Source organism: Triturus cristatus, chromosome 3_2 (genome assembly GCF_964204655.1).
Source record: "Triturus cristatus chromosome 3_2, aTriCri1.1, whole genome shotgun sequence".
In the NCBI taxonomy this organism is placed as follows: domain Eukaryota; kingdom Metazoa; phylum Chordata; class Amphibia; order Caudata; family Salamandridae; genus Triturus; species Triturus cristatus.
This window is the reverse complement of record NC_140584.1, coordinates 476,709,041-476,733,881: the sequence shown is the minus strand read 5'-3', so window position 1 is coordinate 476,733,881 and position 24,841 is coordinate 476,709,041. Positions and strand designations below refer to the sequence as shown.

At 41.0% G+C, this 24,841-nt stretch overlaps 1 protein-coding gene across 1 annotated transcript in view; it reads right to left on the bottom strand.

Annotated features, from left to right (window-relative positions):
- LOC146857563 (tubby protein homolog) overlaps positions 1-24,841 on the bottom strand; it is a 995,297-nt gene that overhangs the window by 73,752 nt on the left and 896,704 nt on the right. Inside the window, exons 7-8 of the mRNA XM_085648119.1 lie at positions 15,354-15,475; positions 7,250-7,441 (exon numbers count right to left, since the gene is read on the bottom strand). Of these exons, the coding sequence (XP_085504245.1) occupies positions 7,250-7,441; positions 15,354-15,475 (314 nt within the window). The remainder of the gene's footprint in view (positions 1-7,249; positions 7,442-15,353; positions 15,476-24,841) is intronic.

Genomic DNA, 24,841 nt, shown 5'->3' with positions numbered 1-24,841 from the left:
CCTCTTCAGTGCCCATGACGAGATAGTCTCGTCATGGAGCACGGTTGCGCTGTGCCCATGACGAGACTATCTCGGCATGAACACCACCCACTAGTGCAACGCCCGGCACAGGAGGGGGAAAGGGCGTGGCACTGAAGGGGTTAATGAGCAGAATGAGGAATTTGGCTCTATCACTTCTTAATTTGATCCTCCACTGCTGGTATACTTTGATATAGTTGGATGATAGGCTTTGGTGTATCAGTGGGAGAAATCCATTATTTGTCTAACAATGTTGATCACAAAAATGAAGAGGTATCCATTTAGAACAAAAAGTATTATCTGAGGAGGAAATTGCTATAGTTTAGAGTAAAATGTGAATTCTTGACATTCAGCAACAGTCATGAAAACATAAAAGGAGTTTGGGGTTTTCTGTGGCATGTTCCATCAGATACAGTTAATGCTAGTAAAATGATATGTGAAGAGGAAGCAATCCTCTGAATGATTGAAACCTGAATGTGAGAGAGAATGGTTTGTAACGTTCAAGATGTTAGTAACTCAGTCACGCAATATGCTTAAGTGAATGAAATTAGTAACTCAACACAAAATGTTGCCATATTGGCACACTTAGAAATGTAGAACAAATAAAGTAAGAATGTTTGAACAGAATGTCATGAACTCTTCGCATTATGGCAGACGTTACATCTATGTACTAATGGGGCTATTCAAAAAGGTAACTTACACTTGTGAGTAATTTACACATATAATTTACTCTTACACATTTGATTAACTTAACTACATTTGGCTTTTCAAAAAATCCAAGTGTAAAGTTACTCAAAAATGGACACTTACATGTCTTCACACCCCTGAAAATTGGGTGTGGAACCACATTTATGAATGTAAGTTACTACTGCTAAAAACAAAACAGTAGTAAATCCAGCACCACATGCAGCCAACACCTGATACTGCAACACCCTTCCATATAATAATGGAGTCATGGACTTTAAAAAAAGCCAATTAGACATAATGTTAAATTAATTTAATTATATAAAATACAAATATAAATAAATACAATTTAATGTAAAAGAAATCTGAAACTAGTACATCTTTATTGTTTAATTGACTTCTATACATTACTTACAATGATAAAAATTGCATAGTAAAAATACTTTAGGTGGCAATGTATTCTTTAATTAAAATGTCACACAAATAATTGTAATTTAATTCAATATATTAGGATAATATTGCTGTAGTCTTTTTGTCTTTGGTTCTACATTTAAAATAAATATATCACATTAATTTACATTAAAATTTAAAATAACAATATTTTTCGTAACTTTTTCCAAGATTAATAAACTTTTATTAACTTTCTCTATACTTTACCATATGGAGCTCTCTGGCCCAAATTGTTTTGGGAGCAGAAGGGTAAAAGAATCCAGGGTGAGCAATATTGCTAGTGATACAGTAATAGGGAAAGGTAGAGATGATCGGAGGAATAATGCAGAAGGTATGATAGCCAGAGAACACTTGATGGTTTTATCAAACCTCAGACCATATCTCATAAAGATGACATAGAACCTGGAAGAAGTGACATCATTTATAGTCGCCACTGACCTTTTTCCTGTGGGTTTCACTACTATTAGCAATCTGGGTCCTATGACATTGTCATGTAGTGTCACAGCATATATGCTGTTCCCCTAAGCATGAACTATAAATTGACTGTGGCCAATGGCTTACCTAACTTTCAAATAAGGCCATGGTAAGCTGACACAGGTAATGCACCTGGGGCATGAAAATTAAATACATAAGAGGGCTGCAATGTGTATTTATACCACAAACATATATCTCTCTATTGTATGTCTCTACAGAACAACATTGTGTCTGGCTAGGGTGCAGTTTAAAACAATGACAGTAGCACATGGCAGTCAAAAGTACTTTGGTAAAAAATCTTTCATGTTCATTAGCTGAAGCACCACTTGGTGTGCTAACTAAGCCTGTAGGACTGCTAGCCTAAAGTATAAGATTGGAGATACTAAGGGCCTCATTACATTTTCATTCGGAGTTGCCGCCGACCGACATTGCTGCGGATGGGGAACCGACTGACCTCAGGTCGGCTGTTCCGACACTGCAATTAGGAGGTGATTGCACATGATGCAGTCGTAAACTTCTACTTTTCAATTGATGCTTGTGCTGCGGGCTGAAATCGCCCACAGCACAAACTCCTATTGAAATGTAGGTTTTGAAACATCCCTGCACTGTGCAGCAGGCACCTTATGGTGCCTGCCACACGGTGCAGGGATGTGAAACGGGGCACCATAGGTGCATGCAGAGCCTCATGCGGAGGGCCGGTGAAAAAGGGGCCCTTCGAGGGCCCCCAAAAACTAACACTTTCTGACAGCAGTTCCATGTCGAATAGGCCAATATGAAACTGCTGTCAGAAAGTGACATAATAATCCTGATGGTGGAAATGCTGTCCTAAAGGGATTATGAGGCCTTTCCGACTGGCCGATTGCCTACTTGTGCCCGTCGGAACTGAGTCGGATTCCCCGGCTACTTTAAATTCCGACCGCCGTTATTGTAATACGACGGCTAGAGTTTAAACCTACAATGTCGGCTTTCCAACCCACATTGTAACTAGGCCCATAGTAGTAAAGAAAAGTTTGTTTCTACAGTAAATCTTTGCCTAATGTTGTTTGCCACTGTGTAACTCAAGTTATATTTATGCCTGACAGGCCTACTTGTGAGTAAAAGTAGATTTTTACAATTCATCCTAAGAAAAAGCTGAAACTTTCTTGAAAGGTATTTTCCACTTTCATCCAAAATCAAATTCAATGGTAAAAGTAGATTGTCGGTGCCTGTATTAGAAAATTAACTTTTAAAAGACGGATTTAGTTGCCTGAAAGCCACATTGAGCTAAACCAGTTCTGCTAGCTGCTCTTCTTCCAGTGACTTTAATTAGCAACCCAATTAGACATGAAGGCCCAGATTTCCAAGGAATTTGTATTTTGATTGTGTTACTTATTTAACACAGACCCAAAGCAAAATCCAGGTTGCCATTCACAAACCTACACAAATGGCAATTTGTTTTGTTTTGTAACTGAAAGTAATACAACTCAGCATTTTGCATCAAGGGGGCACTCCATTGGTAGTGCAAGATTTGCACCAAAACGCCGCACCTCCCTGAGGCCGGTGCAATGAAGAGAAATACTTTTATTTCTCCTTGTTTTTCTTTTTCAATGTGTGCTGCATTCTGTCCAAATGTATTTCAATATTGAAAGAGAAAAATTGCCTTCTCCACTCCAAATATGCAGTCGTTTTGTCTCTGACCACTCTTATGTATACACTTTGCAGCAATTACAGGTACTACAGTCCCAGAAGCCCTGTGGTGGAAGTCTACTTGGTCAAATATTACTTATGGCGGAGGTAGATGAGCTCTGCTATCAGAATTCTGTCTCCCCCCACACCTTTAATTAGGGTGTTTTTTGGTCAGGAATATTGAGAAGAGGCTATCAAATTACCAGAATATCATAACCAAAATATTGAGGGACAAAATAACAATATATGTATAAATAGAGTTACAATTCTTAACTCCACATCTACGGTGGGGCTCACTCTCTTTAAGACTTTACATGAGGCCTTTAGCCTTTTGCCTGAAAGTCAACCTCATTCAGAAGGGCAATGCCAGATGCTGAAACTGATAAGAGCCCCTCAATGTCAGATCCGGTTTCTGTTAAAACCTTACATTTTGGCACCAGAAGCTCTGAGGGAGACAAAGCTGTTTTTGCTACCAAATTCAGTTCACCCCTGCAGTTTGTTTGCCACCTTCTTACAAAATCTCCAGCATGGCAATGCAGTAAGATGTAACTAGTAAGGCCTCCATGCAGTTGAATACCTCTTTTCATTGATCCTGCAATAGCCTCAAACTTCACAGGAAAAGATTAAAGCAGAAAAAACCTTTACATGGCTAGAATGATGGGACAGTCACTCCTGTTCCTTTCCCACAGCAACCAGGCCTTCAGGGACCGCTCCTAGCGTCCAGGTCTCTCAATTTACCTAGGGCTACCGCAGCGTATAGTGTAGTCCAATTCCAATTGGGTTGCTAGTTCTTCTACATTGGATTAAGCTTGTAATTTTTTGTGTGACTGAGGAAGTACATGGGACCATCCCTCTAACCCATGGAAAGCACTTTTAGTCTCTGGGTTCAACTGGAAAGAATGATACATCCCAGGCTCATTCCATGTCAGGACAGGCACAATCTTCCTTCTTTGCCTGAGTCATTATCAGGTCAAGAAGTGTTTCTATGAGATGGGTGTGTGGTGCCGATTTGATCTTGTGTACAAGTCAGTGATTTCTGGCATTTCCTGGCCCATCCCAACATAATTCCCACACTTGGCCATCAGACACCTACAGCAGTTCCTGTCCTGTCATCTTGCAAGCCATCCCAGAAACCATTGTTTAAGTTTGCAGTAGTCTGGCTCCTCTGTTCAGGGCTTCTAATCCTGCCTTGTGGAAATGAGGAACCACCCCTCTAACTGACTGGAAAAAGGTTTTTCTACTTCTAGGAGCAAAGATAAATGGCTGAAAGAGATAGTGATGAAAGGCTTCTTCCACAGCAGTCCCTATTTTGCATATCCACGTTGAAGGAGTTGATCATCTGTGATTAACTTCTAACAGTCACATTCAGATAAGTCATTAATAATTTCTCCTCCCCAGTCTTTCAGCTCTCAAAAGTATTTTTTCACTGGCAAGGCGTTTTTCCACACCTCATCAGGGCTTGCTATAATAAGTAGGGAAGCCCAGGAGAACAGAATTGTTTACTGTTGGAGCCTTCAAGCAGCAGAACATGATTGTATACAGTTACCTTTCAAATATTGTCAAAAATCAACCTTTACCATTGCCCTAGGTTTGTTTTAAAAATGAAAAGGGACCTTTGAATTGACGTTTTACAACTTTCCCGGTCATGATTTTTATAATGGACTTTTTATCACAACTAGCCCTCTACATCGAAAAATGGGCAATTAACTTTACAAAACTACAGTGCTTTTTAGGTCTCGCCTGAGACAGCGCTTTAGCGCTGCTCTGGCGAGACTTATAGTAAGGGACATTTGGAAGTGGAAACAAATGCATTTCAGGCCGCCAACTACAGTGCATGTGCTCCGGGCGCGCGCACCATTTGGCAGCCTGAAAGCATTCGTTTACTTTCACTTTCGCGGCCGCACACGGCCGCTTTGATGTCTGATCGCGATTGCGATCACTTTCACTTTCGCGGCCGCTTGTTATTTATTGTCGGTGTAGTTTTGTGGCTTAATGTGTTAGGCCGGTCACACGTCCATACATTCTCCCTTATAGTGGCTGTTGTCATTTCACTATTCGCGTCATTACTTTTTATGACCTGTGGACAGAAACGGGATCTCGGTGTGCTGCTTAAACACCGCTAGAAGTAGATCATTCGGGGTACTTGTGGAAATTCATATGCTTCCGTTCATCCCAAAACTAATCTCAGTCGCCTTCAAGAACCTCATTTAAACGCTGTTGGTGAAACAGATCTCGCCCCCTGGGACCCGGATACGACATAAACCTTCCTTCTCCACCAGATTCCAGCTGAAAGACATTCCTGTTTGTTACACTTTATCCTCGGAGTCTCCTGGGTGATAACACCTTTATTTAGCTGTATTTAGTGTTGAATGCCAGTACTTATTGATAAAGTGTACTTTGTCATTTGCCGTTGATGAGGTTAAATAGATGGTTGGTAACATGAGAGGTGCCGGATGGGGCGCTGTAGTGCCAAACCAGTGTATAGAAGTAGTCCTTGTAGCAAAATAATGTACATTTTACTCAGTTGTATCGGACTGCTGCTCTGTGGTGTGTGGGCCTCTAGCTGTTGTACAGATTCATCTGCCAGCTGTTACCATGGGGTTATTTATAAACCGACCTGCCTGCCTTGTAGTACCCCCCTCTTCAGACAGCGGTCACGCTTTGCAAGCACGCACACACTCCTGCTATCTTTGTGATCATAATGTGCTGTTCCCGAAAATCACCCTGCCCACACCACATGCACAGCTCTACCTCTCCAGATTCGGACTTGGTAGGATGCAGTTCCCAAAATAAAAGGCCACACTCCGCTCTGCGACTGCACACTCAGCTCTGATGCTGTTGTATTTGGGAACTTCAGCCCACGTCCAGACTTCCAAACAGCTCTCCCCCTTCACGCTCAGACTTTTGAAACTTAAAGGTTCTTAAAATTCACGCACCATCCCAGCCACTCGCGCCCCCCCCCCCCCCGCTCAGTTTTGGCATGGTGTAGTGTCACTTAACTCCAGTCCTTTCCGTACGCATCTATTTGTCTCTTTCTTCCTGCACACTCGGCTGTGTGATGCTGCAGTATTTTTGAACACCAGCCCCATGTGCAGACATCCACACGGCTCTCTCCCTGCACACTCAGCTGTGTGATGCTGTTTGAGGTCCAGCCCCATGCGCAGGCATCTTACACAACTTTCTCCCTGCACACTTGTCTGTGTGATGCTGCATTGTTCTGGAACTCCAGCCCAAGCCACACTGCTCTTTGACACTGCTATAGGTGTTACATTTGCAACAGTTAAAACTATTGACATTGTACATGAGGGAGCTAGTAATTTCAATATTTTCAATACCAACACATAAATAAAAAATTAGTCAATTTACAATACAAAAAGCTCAAACTTTCCTAATGCGAGACCTATTGCATTGCAAATGCTTGTTTTCAATGTAGAGGCTTACTTTTGATAGTCACACTTCACCTGTATAAACACACACGTTTGCTGGTTCTTTAAACACTGCATAAACAAATCTCATTTTTATATTTATTGGTGGCTATTTCATGCAAACGAAAAGCAACTACATGTGCATAGAGTTCAATAAAAGCCTCGAGGCAGTTAGCTTTGCTGCTGCTGCACTCTTTAAATACCTTCATTGTGTAAACCATGAGCTCAGCCACTCTCATTCACTCACCTACTCACCAACTCTATAGAAAAAATGCATGTATTAAAAATGTCTTCTGGGTAAATCTATGTATTCTTATATGAAGGATCTGCAGCTGTTTGTCTTTTAACACATTTCAAGATGGTATGTCTTAAGACTAATAGCACAGAAATGCTGTCATTTCTTATGTTTTCCCTTTGAGAGTACCTTTTTTTAGTTGTTCTTCATAAAGAAAGAGGGACAGTAGTTTACAAAATGGATAGTTTAACGTATTTTTCACATGGATTGGATATGTCATTCAAGAAGGATTTTTTACCTTTTTACCATCCTCCCTCTCCAGGTGGAGGTAGTAAGTAGGATACATTCCTCGGTCCATTCCCTTTTTATCCCTTGTGATCCGGCATTTGATTGTGACTCCTTGTGGAGCTGGCCTGATGGAAAACTCTTCCAAGTCATCTACATCTATTACGGGCTCATTTGAGGGAGGACTGGGAGCTGAAGCTGCATCCTAAAATAGAGAGAACATGTGGCTTCACCTCAGAGTCAGCAAGGTGAACAGTCAGTAAGTCAATAAGATTTTATTTTTCATCAACCTACGTAAATCATAGTACCGTTTAAATAACATCACATACAATATATATTTATAACATGAAATATATAAATATGAAACATTAAAGTACTTCAACGAATACCAAGCAATAGTTTGTATTTACAGAGTATGTTTCATGCAAGCCCTCTACATCAAGCAGGTAAAATAGTATGTGCAGTGTAATAGAGCAGTTTGCTAGATTACAGTTTAAATCCCAATATGTAACTAAATTAAATGGCTCTATATAATTTACAAATGGTTCTTCAGAAACAATTTGGTACATAAGAAACAGCCTTTGCAAAAAAAAAAGCGAGTGTGCAAAGTAATCGTCCCAGAGTTCAAGATTGGCACAATCCATGTGTATGATAATCCAAAGAGGAAGTCCTGGGCGTCCCAAAAAAGTAGGCATCAACCATTTTTTTGTGAAATGTGCTAATGGCAAAATCCCAAAAGAATATTTCACAAATAAATATTTAATATTCAGGGGGTCCACTTCAAATAGGCCTCGTTGCCCCTAAAAAGGTTTACCAAAAGGATTTGCAGTTATAAGACAGCCTACTTCCTACAGATCAATTTACATCTTAACTATCATCAAAAATAATAATATTTCAATTGAACTATCATTTCCTTTGTGTATAGGATCAACTTACCTATACACTAAAATGAGTTGAGATCAGTAACACTGTGCAGACACGGCTAAACCATGGAAGATGTGCTTCTTTTCTGAAGCAAGAACTTCAAATTAAGCACTTCTAAAGAGGGGGGGGGTGGACAAACAATATGGCTGACAGGACGCGACTTTGAGCAGCTCCTTGCCGCCTCTCAGCTATCCTGAAGCATCCAGCACCACATTGATCTCTAACCCCCCTGGGCAATATCACCTTCCGATGGGGGAAATGCTACCTGTCTGGAGCAGGGCATCCTGCGACGACCGAGGCCCCTGAATGTGAGATCCCACCTATATTGTACTTACAGGCGCCAAATGGATGATGCATGAATAAGCGTTGTGAGATTCTTGAGTAGATCATTTCCAGGGTGTATTTTGGGCCAGGCTCGAGGATCAGCTGGAGCTGGCAGAGGCATTTCTTGCAGGACTGGATCTGCCTCATCTCTCATGGGATGAGAGAAATGTCTAGGAGGAGGCTATTACTCTGGAGGAGCTCAGGCTTGCCTTGCAGGAGTTTCATACAGCAAAGGCCCCAGAGTGCGATGGCTTCCCAGCTGAGTTCCCAAAGGCTTACTCAGCATCCTTGACAGAGAAGCTACTAGAGGTATTCTTGGAGGCTCTGAGAGTTGGGACCCTGACTCCTACTATGCGTGAGGATATAATTTGCCTCATGCTGAAACCGAGGGGAGATCTGGAGAATATCTCCTCATACTGCCTGCTGACTATGATTAACTCTGATGTCAAGCTTCTCTATAAGTTGCTGGCCAAACGCTTGCAGGGGGTGGTGCACAGGCTGTCCATGAGGACCAATGCAGGTTCATGCCAGCTCGGAGCACGATGCACAACGCATGTGCTACTCGAAACCACTGGTAGGGGCCAAGATATGGCACTAGTGTTGATCAATCTCGAGAAGGCTTTCGACACTGTCAACTGGAGCTATCTCATGACAGTGCTCGGGGGATGGGTTTTGGCTCAGGGTTCCTAGGTTAGATTCAATTATTGTACACAGACCCTATGGTGTGGATCTGGGTGAGAGGTGAGGTGGCAGGGGCATTGCAGTTGGGAGGGGAACTCTACAGGGCTGTCTCCTCTTGCTGCTCCTGTTCATGCTAGCTGTCGATGGCAATTATATTATGCAGGGAGTTAGAGCCTTGGAGCCTGTGTGTGGGTGAACAGAATCACATTGTCTCCTTATATGCAGATGATTCATTAATCTACTTTTACCCACCCAAGGAGTAGATTCCACTCCTAATGAGACATATGGCTGCTTTTGGACACATCTCTGGACTGCGAGTCAATGTCAGAAAGGCTTTACGTTTTCACAAGGGAGGCTGGCCAAAATAACACTGAAACATTTACTTGAGCTTAAGATTCGCTGGGAGCGGATGAGTTTCTGCTACTTGGGCTGATGGTTGCACATACAGAGAACACCTACAGGTGCCTCAATGTGGATAGGGTGATGAGGGGCCTGACCGGGCCGGTCTGTCTTCCTCGCTACTTATACCTTATTCTGAACTAGTTGTTCCCACTTGGGAAAGACTTCTTTCGTCATCTCGATAGCCTTTTAATGTCTTTGGTGTGGGCCAGGTGGTGCAGCCGAGTTGCCCTGGCAGTACTTAAGAGGGACATGGAGTAGGGGGGACTGGCACTGTCAGATATGCAACTCTACTACTTTGCAACACACCTCCAGCATGTGGCTCAATGGCTAAGAGACACGGACAATTGGGAAAAGCAGCTGTTGGGGGGTATGCTTGGTGAAGATACCTTGCCACTCTTATTGATGAGAGGTGGCCGCACTGGTGATCAGATCCTATATTTGGCGAAGCATACAGCTCAGGTTGGGAGCTGGCGCAGGGCCCCCTATGACTTGGTGTACACAATGATGTTCCATATCCTGCTTATGGGGTACAGGGAGGCTCGTTGAGGAACACGTTGACTGCACAGTTGTTATGCACCAAATGTAATGTTATGTTTTGTGAACTACAAAAAAATAAAAAATAAAGGTTTTAACAAAAGCACTTCTAACAGATTATAATTCTTTTTACATGAACATTTCTTTTGCATTACTATGCAAGTAAACATGTTTACTTGCAACTTCGTACATTGATTTGTAGCTCTTTTATAATGAGATGTATTGTTGAGGCATTTTTATATGGACATCTGGCAGCAGGCGTCTGTTACTCGATTCTGTCAGTTGCTAAAAAAGAACCCGACCTCTTGGCTCTAAATACTGGAGGCAACAGCCCAAGGCAGCATCCAGAAAAACAAAAGACATACCACTTTGAACTATATGGCTGCCATTGAGTGAGTGATTGAAGCACACGATCCTGACGATTTCAACGAATTTTCCCCAGGAATTGTTTCTCCACCAAAAAGCTTCCTTCCCTTCTCTTTCTTCATTTCAATTTTTCTTCCTGCCTTTCCATTTTATTTCTACAAAACTTCAATCATTCTTTACTTTCTTGCTTTCTTCTATTGCTACATTCTTCTTTGCACACTCTCACTCCATTTGCCTCAGCTGCATTTCTGTTTTGATTTTCTTCATTCCTTTTCTCTTTCTAATCATGTTTAGTTCTTTTCCCACCCCTTAATCTCCACCCCACAACTGTGTCTTTCTGTTATTTTTTAAGTTCTTCTTCTGTCTTGTGAATGAGCAGACAATTCAATAAAAAAAGCCATCAAAACAAATCTGATTCACTCAATAACACCCATGCCTCTGCTTGTGTAGCGAATGTTTCAATGGTACTTTGCCTCTGCCTCTGGCTGGTTCCTACGGCCCTAGACCATCCCTTTGCTATTAATGCTGATGCTTAACCAGAGCCGCCAGTAGCAGTGTCAGCTACTATGAAATAAAAGTGGTGGGGCAACGCAGGGCAAAAATAAGGTAAAAAAATGTACTTACCTGTCAGCCGCCGCCGCTGTGCTCTTCTACTCCTCTCGACTTCCGGCAGTCCATGCACAGGTTCCTAGACTTCCCTACGACAATCCTGATGCTGCGCTCCTGCTGGCAATACCCGGTTTGATGCTCAGTCAAGACCTGGGAGCCTGTGTCTGTTCTTTACCCAAGCTGTGCAGCATAGCTTGGGTGGAGAGATCTAAGTGGGCACAACAGTTTGGCCGTCTTAAACCGGTCGGCCAAACGGTCGTGCGCACTTGCAGCAGTGCCTACCACTCCTCCTTACTGCTGCTACTGTCCATTATGATGGCCTGGCCCACTCTAGATTCGGCTCAGCGGGGAAAAATAAAATGATAATAAACGGTTGAAGAAATATTAGCTTTACGTTGATTCGTGTGATGAATGTGACAAGCTCAAAAGTTTGCCAGATGGATGTGCTAAATGCAGGGCCAGCTTTAGGGCATTGTGACTAGTGCCATAGCACTGGTTGCAGAGCTCAGAGGCGGCTGCATTGTGAAATGTCTTATTGAGTTAAAAGTACCTACTGCAGAGTTCTTTGTGCACCTAGTGATTTTCAAGCAATAATAAAAATGTCAAGATTACTCCGATGATTAATATACCTTCTGAAGAGAAATGGAGTATTGTCTAGTCACAAATTTGACTCACCATAAAGTAGTGCAGAGGGTTAACGGCGTTGACATGCCTGCTGCAAATGTATACCATGCAGATCCCAGACCTGCATTTTATGTAGAGAGGTCAGTAGATGACTGATTTTGTCACAGAGATCCTTTTGTTACTTGCAGATCATAATTTACAATCCTTCTAATATAGCACAGTGAGCTATGAACTGGTATCAAAGAGATGCATGCACACTTTCATAATCCTAAGGTTGCGAAAAAGGGTTTCTCTTTGAGTAGACCTAAATTCTTATTTGTAAAGTTAACACGAACCACTGTGTTATATTTTAAATCTTGAGTTAATGCTTCTCTAGACCAAGCACTCTTAAAATATATTGCCTTCCATGATATGATGTATGGATGACATGTGACTGCTACACCTTGTATGTGTGATATAAAGTGATTTAACACTCTACATTGGTATGAGTAGTGCTACTAAATAAATTAAATACTTGTGAGAGAGAGGCTATGGAGAGATAAGGGACACTGTTGGAGGGTGCAGAGAGGGAGTACGTGTAGAAGGAGGTAACTCGGGTGCGCCAACAAAGATTAAAACTAAAGTCGATTCTGGCCAAATGTGCTACCCGTACTTGAATAGAGCGATTTCTTCTTAAATTCACAAACTCTCCTCTCTTACCTTGTGCACTGCATAGTATTTAGTTTATTTATGCTCTTTTGCACCTGGCACTCTTGGGATTGCACTCGCACATTGTTGTGGCCTCTAAGACCCCCTTTACAAGCTTGGTGGAGTCGTGCTAGGTCTGCACCACTGCCGCACCACCAAACACACGGTCGGGCCTTCCACCAGATTATGAGTGTTTCCGTGTCTGGTGTTTTTTTTTTATGTACTCACAGCAGTGAGCCGATTCCAAAAACTGTTCCTGCATGGTGTGGACTGCAAAGTCGATGCAGTGCAGGAACTGGTGTGCATGCACACAGGGGGGCACATGTTATGCCCCCCTGTGTGCATCCACATGACTTGAGGCATCAGGGGGATCTGTAGGGCCCCCTTTGTTTCCTCTCTGTCATGGTTTTCATAGAGGAGGAACAGCCATGAACACAGTGGTAGAGAGGAAACTTGGGATATACGCCACCGCACCACCACCAGGGAATGGCGGTTCCCTGGTGGCTGCAGTGGGGCACTGGCGGTCTGACCGCCCTAGCTGTAACAGGGTGGTCAGGAGATCGCCACTGCCATGCCCCTGGCCCTCAAGTCTGGCAGTCTGTGGACCACCAGACTTGCAATCAAGCCCTAAGTGCTAAGCTGGGATCAATTAAATGGATCTTCAATGACATGCACTTCAGGGTCTACATTGGTGCCTGTGCAGGCTGAACTGGCAAGCCAGTGCTTCTTCCTCTCACATGCTTAGGCCACTCATCGGGGTTCAGCTGCAGGCTTAACCCTAATATGCTGAATAGTTTCTTTCTGAAAATATTGAAACATACTAACTTTGAGTGAGCTTCAAAAAAATATTTGAATGAGCAACCATGACAGTGTAAGAAACAATTTTCCATGTCAACGTTTAAAAAAAAAAGTCAATCATTTCTCGAGACATGCAAGCAAATATGAGCCTCACAGCTTGCAAGAAATTTGGTTGCAGAAGGAATACGTTTACAATTTTATAGCTGCTAACAGCAATCTTGGGTTTCAGTGCCATGACATTGGTTTTACACTGATGAAGAATGCACAGATGTTCAAATCACAGCATATAGCAGGTGTCTCCAATGAGTAGCTCGTGAGCTACCAGGAGCTCTCTAGGGACCTGAGAGTAACTCTCCTGGGTGCAGACCAGCTATTATTATAGCAGGAGCGGCTCCTCAGCGAAGGCGGAGGAGTGTTGCTCCTCTAAGTGCGAAAAGAAAAAGAAAATGATAATAACGCAACGTTAATAACGTTACGTTATTATCATTTTCTTCTTCAGTAAGTAGCCAGCCAGGTTGGGGCGAGGCGGGCTAGGCTTGTTACAGCCTGGGAGAGGGAGGAGGAGGGGTTCCTGCTGCCCCTTAAGTGGGCATGATGGTTTGGCCTGCCATCTTGGGCCAACCAAACCGTCATGAACTCTTTGTGTGTTCTACACAGGTTGTATTGTACAGCCTGGGTGGAGAACATGCCCAGCCTCCCAGTCCCTCTCTGAGAGCCAAACCATGGTGTTCAGACCAGTCACAACACTGCTGTAATGCAGAATTGTGATTGGCTGAGAGAGTATGGGAGCCTGGGTGCTACCTGTTCCTGCGTCGGAGGAGAGGAGGCGGCTGGCCACCGGTGACCGGCAACGAAAGGCTAAGTCTTTTTTTTCTTCCGTCTCACCACCATTCCCAACCAGCCGCCACTGTATTATAGAAGCTTTTGCTTGGTTGAATTATAATATTTATACCAGAAGTTCAAAAGCATGTATTCAAGACAAAAATATCTGCAGCTGATGTTTGGAGAAAAATTGATTTACCTTGGTGCCAGGTGGGTTGCAGCTATGGCTTTTATGCATTAACCATATAGAGGTATTCCAAATTGATTCTTTTTTTTTACTTTACTGATGGCAACCCTGCTTAATGCACTGATGCTATTAATGCTGAGAATCTTAAAATGGGTGGTCAACATTACATCACTACTATCAGTAGCTCGGGATGATTTTCATTGAACAAGGTTGGAGACCTCTGGCTTATAGGTTGAGTGTCGTGGGACATCAGTAATGCTAGAATATGTAAATACTGATTTCTGAAAACTGAATTTACAGTTTTCTAAAATAAATCCTTCTAAAACCAATTTTTATTAAAACTACAGGGCTCCTGATTGCTTGTCTGAGCTGAGAATATGGTAGGAGCTGAGCATTTTAAAAGTCATAACTGAATTCCTGAGTCCGAGGAGTTTGCACCAGGAGTGACCGTCTGTTTATTGAATGTAGGGTGGCGCCATCTGTGGTACCTAAAGTACGAAGCTGTATTTCTTATGTTTATTTGGTTTGTATTACATCCACTTCTGAGTTAAATGGAATTTAGGTGCTATGTAAGAGGCAAAGCATGTGTTCAGAATGATATAGGTTAAATTTACTCTCAATTGCCCAAGTGCTCTTTGTGAACGCAATCAATAATTTGCAGCTTAATCCCTCCTGGCTGTAACAGGCGACAAGGGCCGAGATGCAGAAGGAAAGGCCGCATCGATACACCCGGTGAAGCAGCATTAAAATGAATGATTCATTGGGGGTTAACTGCACTGTTATACTTTTGTTAGTTAAATTGGTTGCTACCTTGCACGTATGCATTTTATAGAAGGGCAGAAGCACATTCAAGTGTCTGCTGATCATCTTACAGAGGTGATTTCCAGCTTGGCTCTGAAGAACATTTGCGTGAGAGGGGGATTAACAAATGTCTCAGGGCAGGCTGTTCTAAAGTTCCAGCCTCTGTAACCTCTGCTCTTGCTCGAACCGGTCCTAGATATGATATATATCTGTCTCCCCCACCCAGTGGCCTAGGTGTTTTGGATGGCAGCATTCGGACGTCACTGGGAGGTTTATCTGTATGAAAGATTCTAAACATTCATGTTTAAGATCTATAAATAAGATCCTAGCTATCATATTGAGCTTCCACAATCATTACCTTATTGGATTTCTTGCTGGTTGCAGATCCTGGGCGTGTATTACTGTTTAACTGAGAAGAACTAGAACTGTCTTCATCCTCATCATCTTCCTCTTCATCAAAATTCATGCTGCTGGAAATACCTGGTAAACCAATTGAAACATGATAATTGTTTTTAAAAAAATCCATCCAATTATTCAAAATTAGCTATATTCATTGGCTAATAAAATGTGTGAATAAACGCATACATATAGAAAAAAGTACGAGATTTCCACCCATATTCTGCTATTAAGAAAAATGCCTATCAATTGTGCCAAAATTAAATGATTATGGAAGCTTCCATTCATCTTTCAAATTTGAAGATATTCCAAACTAATACAAAGTACATCTGTTGCTAATGCCTCTGAGTATTGTCTCCATAGTCCAATTACCATGTCTCTGGTATTTATTTACTTATGGATGATTTTATTCCTTAAAGCCCCAAAGTTAATCCATGCAGGTTGCAATTGTCTCTAATACCATCAATGGCGGCATTGGTGAATTGAACAGGACTGCAAATTATTTATATTTGATACAATGAGAAACAGTTCCTATTTCCTTTACCTAAAAGGCTTAAAAAATGACTCGACTGACATGAAATGTATCACACACAAATGTAATGTAAATGATTTTGAAAGATTTCCAAAATGCACCTCTTCAGTGAGTAATGTTTTGGTTTCACACATTCAGTGACCACAGGTAAGCACCACCTTCTACAGTTGCATCAACACTATTTACAAAGAAACTTACTTTGTGGATGAAGTAGAAAAACAACTCAAAATTACTATTGCTTAGTGTTTCCTACTTTCCCCTCTCGAATTACAGAATTCTGTTTTATACAATCCAGCCTCACTGTCAATATTCAAATTGCAGTATACAATTTTGAGACTCCAAGCCTACGTACACCTGTGCCCCATTGTGGATGTGCAAAAACAGCTACAAAAACATAACATACATAACATCAAAACAATGCACCAATGTTATACTAATATACATTCATTGACAGAGCCTCACTTACTTTAATGTGCATTGTTAAACCATTTTAAAGTTGACTCTGATCTCATCATAGTATGCACTACATAGAGACAAAAAATCGGGAGACTTTAGATGTACAGCAAAAATTATTTTTCGAAATTCAGGCTGGTGACGTCCTCATGGGTCCCTTTCTACACAGTCAATGTAGAAAAACTTCAGAAGTTTGTCATTACGATTGTGAAGATCTATGAGATGTCTTATCATTGGATGAATCTAATCACAGTTTCTTGCTACCAAAGTTGCTCCAATATACTTTTTGGGGAATATAGTATTCCTCACATGATATAGTATACAAGAGTAATATATACTGTAAAACACAAAATCCGTGTTACTGATTATTTGTTTCCTGATATTCTTTTCATCTGTGTCATATGGTACTGTCTAGCTTTTATTGAGAGAGCTATTAAAACTTTTGCCATTGTCCAGCCACATTTTTTTAGTTTTCATGGCCAAATGTCTGTTCCTAACATAACTTACTATTAAGGCAATGTACTAACATTATTAAGTATTGGAAAGGGCCATGAGTCATCAGAGGGGAAACACATATGATTTTGACAAATGCATCTCACATTTTCTATCATTTAGTTATATTCCTAATAGTTTGTAATGGATATTTTTATGAAACATTTTTCAGTGTGGACGCAAAGTGAGTTTACGCAAGGTAATGCCACTCGAAGGGCTCCCATGGTATAGCAAACTTGTGGATTCTTTTTCTGTCAACTGTGGGGTACAGCTAGTGCTATAAATACAGCTCAACAGCATATTTGTATTTATGTATGTATGCAGTATTACTATAGCGTAAACATAGCCGAAAGGCACCGGAGCACTGTGCATTGTCAAAGAAAAGCATACAGTAAATGAGTAAGAGGAGAGTTGGCTGGGTTGTGCATGGTTAATGCGTTGTGATTGAATGTTCTTCAAAGAAGTGAGTCTTCAACTCTTTCCTAAATACGAGCATCACTGGGGGGCCTGATGGATACATGATGTTGTTCTAAATCTTGGGTGCATAGATGTAAAAGGCTGCTGACTTGTTTTTTCTTTTTTTACACAGCTTTCTGATGGTATCCTGGAAGAAATGGCTTGACTATCTTTAGAAGAGAGAGTTGGTTCCAGGCTGTCTTTAATTTTTAGGCAATGCGTTTACTTGAGGGTAAGGCTGATGTCCAAAGTGAATCCAAATGACTTATCATTTGATTAAAGTTGTGGTTGGAAGCATCAAAGTTCACTCCATTGAAGCAGGTGTGCACTGTATTTTGTTTACTGTTCTTGGCAAATAACAGGAATTCTGTCTTAGTTGGGTTGATCATCAAGTAGGTGCTGAACATCCGGGTGTGCTAGTCAGCCTTTGAGGTATTGGATGTGTGAAGCAGGGGAGACATTCATGTAGTGCTGTGTGTGATCAGTATATTAGTGAATCTTGATGGCGTTATTTGTGAGTAGCCCACCAAGTGGCTCCATGTATAGGTTGAAGGTGGCTTGAGACAGTATGGAGCCAATGGGAACTCCATAGGAAGTAGAAACATGTAAGGTTACACTCCCTCTCCCCCATGCGTCAGTGAGAGTAGCCCTTATGTTCTTCGCTAAAACAATTATAGATGGCACAAGAAAGGTAGAGACTCACCATCACATTAACATTTTTTTATAAAAATTTTGGTCCACCCTCTCTGACAGGCTTGTATTATGGGGGATGTTGAAGGGTGATGTCCTATGCAAACATGTTTTGCAAATCTGTTTTCTCTCTGATGAAGATGCCATACTCTCACATATTGTTCCATGCTGGAACACTGGAATTTAGTTATCATTCCCTTGATGTTATTCCTACCAATGTTAGTTTCCACTTACTGATAGAAGATTCCCTATCCGACATTTTATAAGGGGGCAGGTAATGCAATTAAAAAATCAGTGCGCAATGCAAGCATATTTGCTCACTCTTGAATGTAATGATTATTTGGTCATCAATAGTGAGATACAACGCCCAGACCGATATTTTGATGTATGACGCATTAACAGCTACACACATATTGGCAGCGGTTTATCACATTTATCTCAGTTTTCTACATATGCATTTAGTTTTGTATTGACATTGCATGTGTGCTCTGGTATTCATATAATTTAAGTATGTTGGGCCTGATTCACAGAACTAATATGAGACAAAATCCTAAACTTACTACTTTTAGTATTCAGAGAAGGCACTTACTACTTTTGTTATTCACAGAATGCACTTACTACTTTTGGTTAAACTTACTACTTTTGGTTAAACTTACTACTTTTGGTATTCACAGAAGGCATTTAGTAGTAGTAAAGTTACATAGGGAGATCTCAGCCCAGATCGAAGAGTCTACCTATGTAAAGTATAGCAAAAAGTGAAAATGTTTATTTAACTTAAAAAAATAAGTAAGATATTTCATGTTAAACCTTAATGTAAATTAAGTTTAAATATTAATTGTAAAATTTGAAATAATAAAAAAATGATACAGCACTATTATCTTTATTTTAAAATAAATTGTTAACTATATTAAAATAAATAAAACATATTCTTGTTGCATTTATCTGTAATCATAAATTTCCACCTAAAGTAAAACACCAAAACATTTTTATTATGCCTTAATACTTATTAAAGGTAATGGACAGAATTAGTTAAAAGTAAAATAACTATATAAAGAATTAATCAAAAGTAATTTAATTATATTTTAATAAAATCTAGTTACATGAACTTTTAAATAAATCTTTAAATATATTATAATTGAATAACAAATATATCTAATTTTTTCAATTTTTAACATATAATTTTTATCTGTCTGCAGTCACTACTGAATACGCAGAAGTCCCATCTAACTGCAATCTATATCCAAAGGGCTATTAGGCAGAGGACCGCCGTGACTGTTTCATTAATTCGATTCTCTGTTTGGCCACTCTTGATACCTGGTAACGTGATGCTATTTTTGTAATTTTATGATGTGATGAACTGTTTTAATTTTTTCATTGTCATGCTTTTTACTGTCTCTTTTATGATCATTATTGTGATCGAATAGGACGAAATTGAATTGAACTGAACATCACATTTTATTTAATTATTTTTGTAACTATTTTAAAGAATTTAATTCAACATTATTTCCTTGTGGGCTTTAATTTTAAGTCCCTACTACCATTATTTTCCATGGGAGAGAGTTGCAGTACCATTGATTGGCAGTGTGTGATGGTGGACTTATTACTGTTGATTTTTTGGCAGTAGTAACTCACACTGATAATTTGGTACCGTTCTGTTTCCAATTTTTGACTATAGCAACTTTGTAAGTGCAGTTTTTGGTTAGCAATGGGCTAAATCTTGTGTGTGGGTGCATGTCCTTCCCTAAACCCATCCCTTCTCCTCCCTAAATCCCTCCCATTTAGTAATTAGTAGGCCCCTTTCTCTAACCACTCACCATGTTTCATTCCACATTCGCTACTAAGGGGCCGATTACGATCTCGCTAGGAAAGCACTCCATACGATTCGGATCTGGAGGGCTTTCCTAGCGAATTGCGTTCCGTGAGTCCGAGTGACCAATTCCGATTCTTCCGTATGGTGCCAGACTTGGTTTGCTTGGACTCCCATTGAACTCGATGGGAACCTGCATTCCGAATGCGCACACAGGCTCCGATAGCAAAAAGGGGTGGGTGGGGAAAAGCGTACACCCTGTGGCAGGCACCCCTTCATACCCACCACACTGTGCATGGCCCCATCGGGGTACCCCCATGGGACCGATTCGGAGGGCCCTGGGTAAAGGGGGGCCTACTAAAGTCCAATTCCCACAGCCGTTTCGGTCAGGAACATAGGCTCCGAATTGGATTTGCTCATTCCGGAACCCGACTGGAGGCCTACCTAACGAGATCGTAATCGGCCCCTAAGTAGTAAGGGTACATGTATGTGTTTTTCACCATAGAAAAGATAGGAAGGGTGGAGGTGGAGATTTACACTTGCAGGTGTGTGAATAAGATTTTTAACTACTTTAGAAGTACATTTGTAGCACTACTAATCATACTACAAAATACAATTTGTGAATAGGTCCCTGTGTGTTCTGATTTATGCATTGCCAATCATGCAAACCAACTATGAGCCATCCATTCCATTATAGGTGGTCATTTATTTATTTACCATTTATACAAAGCACAGCTGTACCAAGGTATATGTGTGCCATATATGAAACATTTTGAGAGATGGTCAGTCTCTTTCCAATGAACCCATGAAACAAAAGAGAACTGCAACTACAGTAGGGGTTTATGGAATGACTGAGCTGGTAGAGTGACAAGTAAAGGGAGCAGTAGAGGGAAATACAGAGGGATGAAGATGGATGGAGTGAGAAAACAAGGTTTACAGTAAAAATATAGTACAAACAAATTAGATTTTCGTTTTTTAATAATGCGTAGATTGGCACATGACAGTATTGACATAGTCATGGCCACAGATTACTAGTGGAAGTTACTAATATTTTAAAATAATATTGAGGAAAGATACCACAAGAAGAAGCAGCTCTAGTACAGGATCTCACATAACCATATGATGCCTTGAAGGTTCAAACTAAATGCCAGCTTACCAATTCTATTAACCACATTAAACTACACATTGATCTACAGTGAAATACAACCCTCTGAGTTTAACTCACCATTGTGATATAAGATCTTGCCCATATAATCATTAATACTAAACCAGTATCTTCTCAAACAACAGCAAGACAGAGACCTTATGATGTCATTTGCCTCATTAATATAAAGTTTAAATGTAATATCAGTAACAAATGTTTAGTATATTGTTTGTAATTTCACTATATAACTTTAGAAAATATTTTAGACATACATCTATAATTGTGTATAATACACTTATTCATCCCCAAAAAGATATAACCATACCCGCAGACAAAACAGCAACACACAGACCCCTCCACAACACCCAACACATCCACAGCACACACAGGCACAAAACGTAAACACTCACAGTCATCCACACAACAGACACCAACACAACACACAGTGCAAACAGCAGACACACTTCCACTCCCTCTTCCTCCCAACCCAAACTCCATCCCAGGCATCCTACCCCTTTTTCTAGTGATGATGTCTTGTTTGCCCTAGCCCTTACCCCTGTGAATCTCGACCCCCACCTTTCCAAAGTCTCAAAAAGCTCTCCCATAGTCAAACCCAAACCCATCATTTCCACTTCACACTCTGAGAAACAGCATTCTCACCCCCCTGAATCCAGCCCACCCCCCCACAAAAAACCCTGCCAAGGGCAAACCGACCCCTTCCACTTCCCACTCCACCTCTGAGAAACAGCACCTCCATCCTCCTGAGCCCGGCCCAAAATAAACAATGTTTTTTTTAAAAACTCCCAAAGACAAACCTACCCATTCCACTTCCCACTCTACCCCTGAGAAGCAGTATCACCACCCCCCTGAATCCAGCCCAAAACCACACAAACCCATGAAGACCCCTGCCAACAACAAACTCATCTCTACCTAAACCTCAGCCCCCTCCTCAACTAGTATCTTCAAGGAGCCTGCTTTGCTTAATAGATGGCCTTGGTTAGGAGGTTTCCTGGCAGTGTCAGTAAGGGCAGATTTGGTGGCACAGCGTTGTGCTGTGGCTCATGACATAACAAGGGACTGGCCATTGGCCTTTGTTTCCCTTGATAGGTTGTTCAAGTTGAAATAATAAAACTTTCCTTATTTTTGAAGACATTGGTCCTGCCATTGCTATTCTAACCATTTGATGTTCTTGTATTGTTAGTGATGTGCGACTTCCCTGATTGCTGATCCATTTGAAGTGGTTAGTAAGATGTGTCCTGGACCCAGTGCTGAACTTACACATGACAAGGAGTAATGTTGTATGGATGTATATGTGGAATAAACTCAGATTGGTGAAGACACTGCATTGGGTGTTATATGATATGGTAAGTATTTCAGCTTGTCCTGGCCACTGCCCACATCATTTAGGTTGCAGTTGTCCCTATGATGTATGTTGAATATGAGTTACGTGTGTTTAAGTTAGATATTTGTTTATCCACACATGGAGGTTGTTAACTTGTCATACCTTTGTGGAGTTCTGCATGGACACGTGTCCATTATCCTGTGTGTATCGTACACCTACTTGTATGTGAGACAAATGCAGTTTGTGCTGCGTTTGCTTTCATGAGTTGCACTTACACATTACCTACACATGCTATTAGTTGTCCCTGGTATACTTCAATTCACAGGTCCAGTACACATTGAGTTTGTCAGGCATGTGCAAAATGTACTGTGTCCCAGGGCCTCAACCTTTCAGGGTTTCCCCTGAAAGAGGCATATCTATTCAGCGGAGAGTGTTTCTATTGTGCCATTAGAATGTTCTCACACTGATTCTATGTAATCCCACTGACAGACATTGCCTTTTCATGTGGATGATGGGTTAGGATCCAATAGAGTTGTAGCAAAGAAGGTGTGTTACACTTTAATGACACATCCATACAGATGTTTCTTTGACATCAAAAGATGACCTGATTTGTGATTTGTGAGTCTGTCATGTTCACTATTGCATCTTGGATTGAGTTGCAGTCACAGGGCCTCTTAGTAGTTGTAGTGATTTCTATGTGGATTTACCAAGACTATAGAAATGGTAAGCTGCATGAAGAGTGACCATCAGTAGTGACATGGCAGACAAGTGAGAAAGGGAAAAAGGAGTCTAGCATCTTGGTTTGAGGTGCAGTCATAGGGTCTCATAGTAGCTGTAGTGATTTCTATTTGGACTTACCAAAACTAGAGAAATGGTAATCTGTATGAAAAGGGACCATCAGGAGTGACATGGCAGACAAGTGTGAAGTGGCAAAGGAAATATAACACCAACAATAAGTGTGATATTGATGAGGAGGTGTTGTTGTGGAACACAAATTAATGCACACATCTTTATCACTGAATATGATTCTTACACATTTATCCATTTGTGTACAGTGTGCCTATGCGGTATCAGCGTTTTGGTCTAGGAGGGCATCCTGCAGATGCCTTTTTGATATTAATATGAAACAATCCAAGACAGGGTTCCTGTAAATATGTTTTACTTAGGGACCCCAACTCCCTTGCCTGGTCCATGGTGGGGCATCGGTTTGCTGAGGATTGAATGAAAACAAGTAGTTGAATGACTTACTGCCTATTTAATCAGTGATTGAGTGGGTTTTGGATGTGATTGAGCAGGTACAGCAGTGGCAGGACGTGTACGATCAGCTCCATGGCGGCACAAGAAGTGTAGATGTGAGATTTGTTCTTATATTCCTCCCTTTCGGCTGTTAGGCAACTTGTAATATAGCCAATGGTTTCACTGGCAGTCCGAGCCTCCCACAGGCTCTTCAGCCTATTGTGCAGCCTCCGCAGTCAGAATTAGCTGGCGGTGTTAGCAGGACCACGGCAGTGTTTCTTTCATAGAACCGCAGTTGGACCACCTAGGTCACGGCAGTCAGACCACAACCGCGGGCATGGTGGTTCCCAGACCACCGAACTCGTAATTAGGCCCGTAGACTTTCAGCACATTCTGGAAAAACATTCTAAAATGATAGAGAATATCGCCACAGATAGCTTTTGTGTTAGACGATAACATAGTGTTACTTTTTAAATAAGGTGATATGGAAGCAATACAAACTTGCTTCATGGGTGCAAGCATAGGGAAAGGAGTACGATCCCCTATCTGATACAGACACAGGGTAGCAGGGGCAATATAAAAATCTGTCTCTGCCTCTTTCCCTCAGTATCATTACCTCTTCGTTGGGCCTTACCTTGCTACAGGTATAGCTTTACACAAATGTGCTTTGAATGCTGAAAAATGAGAAACCCCCCACATTTAAAGCTAAACCTATTGAGCGTTTTCATTGTTTGTTTATCTAAACAAGAGATGTAGGTCAAATACTACTTTTAAATCACAGTAGATATTGGCTGAAATCCCAAATACTTAAACATGCATACTCTTGCAATTGGTTGAGCATCAGAGTACCATACTTAGATAAATTACCAACAGTAGAAATCAAATATTATTATATTTATTTTGGATGCACTATAACCAAAATGCTATTTCATTATAAACAGCCTAGTGGAACCTGAAGACCTATTATGCTTTATTTTATGTAATATTCTTCTTATTTTTTTGTATAATACTCAATTCTATTTTGAAGTAATTTAACTGACTAAATATGGGAAGGTAAGGTGGTCAACAGGTATAAACAAAGAAGTCCAATGGGTTTCAAACAAGAAGCCTAAAGAAAGTGGTGCAGTCAAATCCTTGGGACTGAAAGCGATCAAAGCAGCATTACTGTCAGAAATAGAGGGAAAAGTACTGTGTAGAGAAATAGGATGAGATGGACAATTGTGTGGTCAGAATCCTGGTGTCCAAGATTAAAATGTTCTCCTCAAAACAACAATTACCTTAACCATAATTTTCAGCAT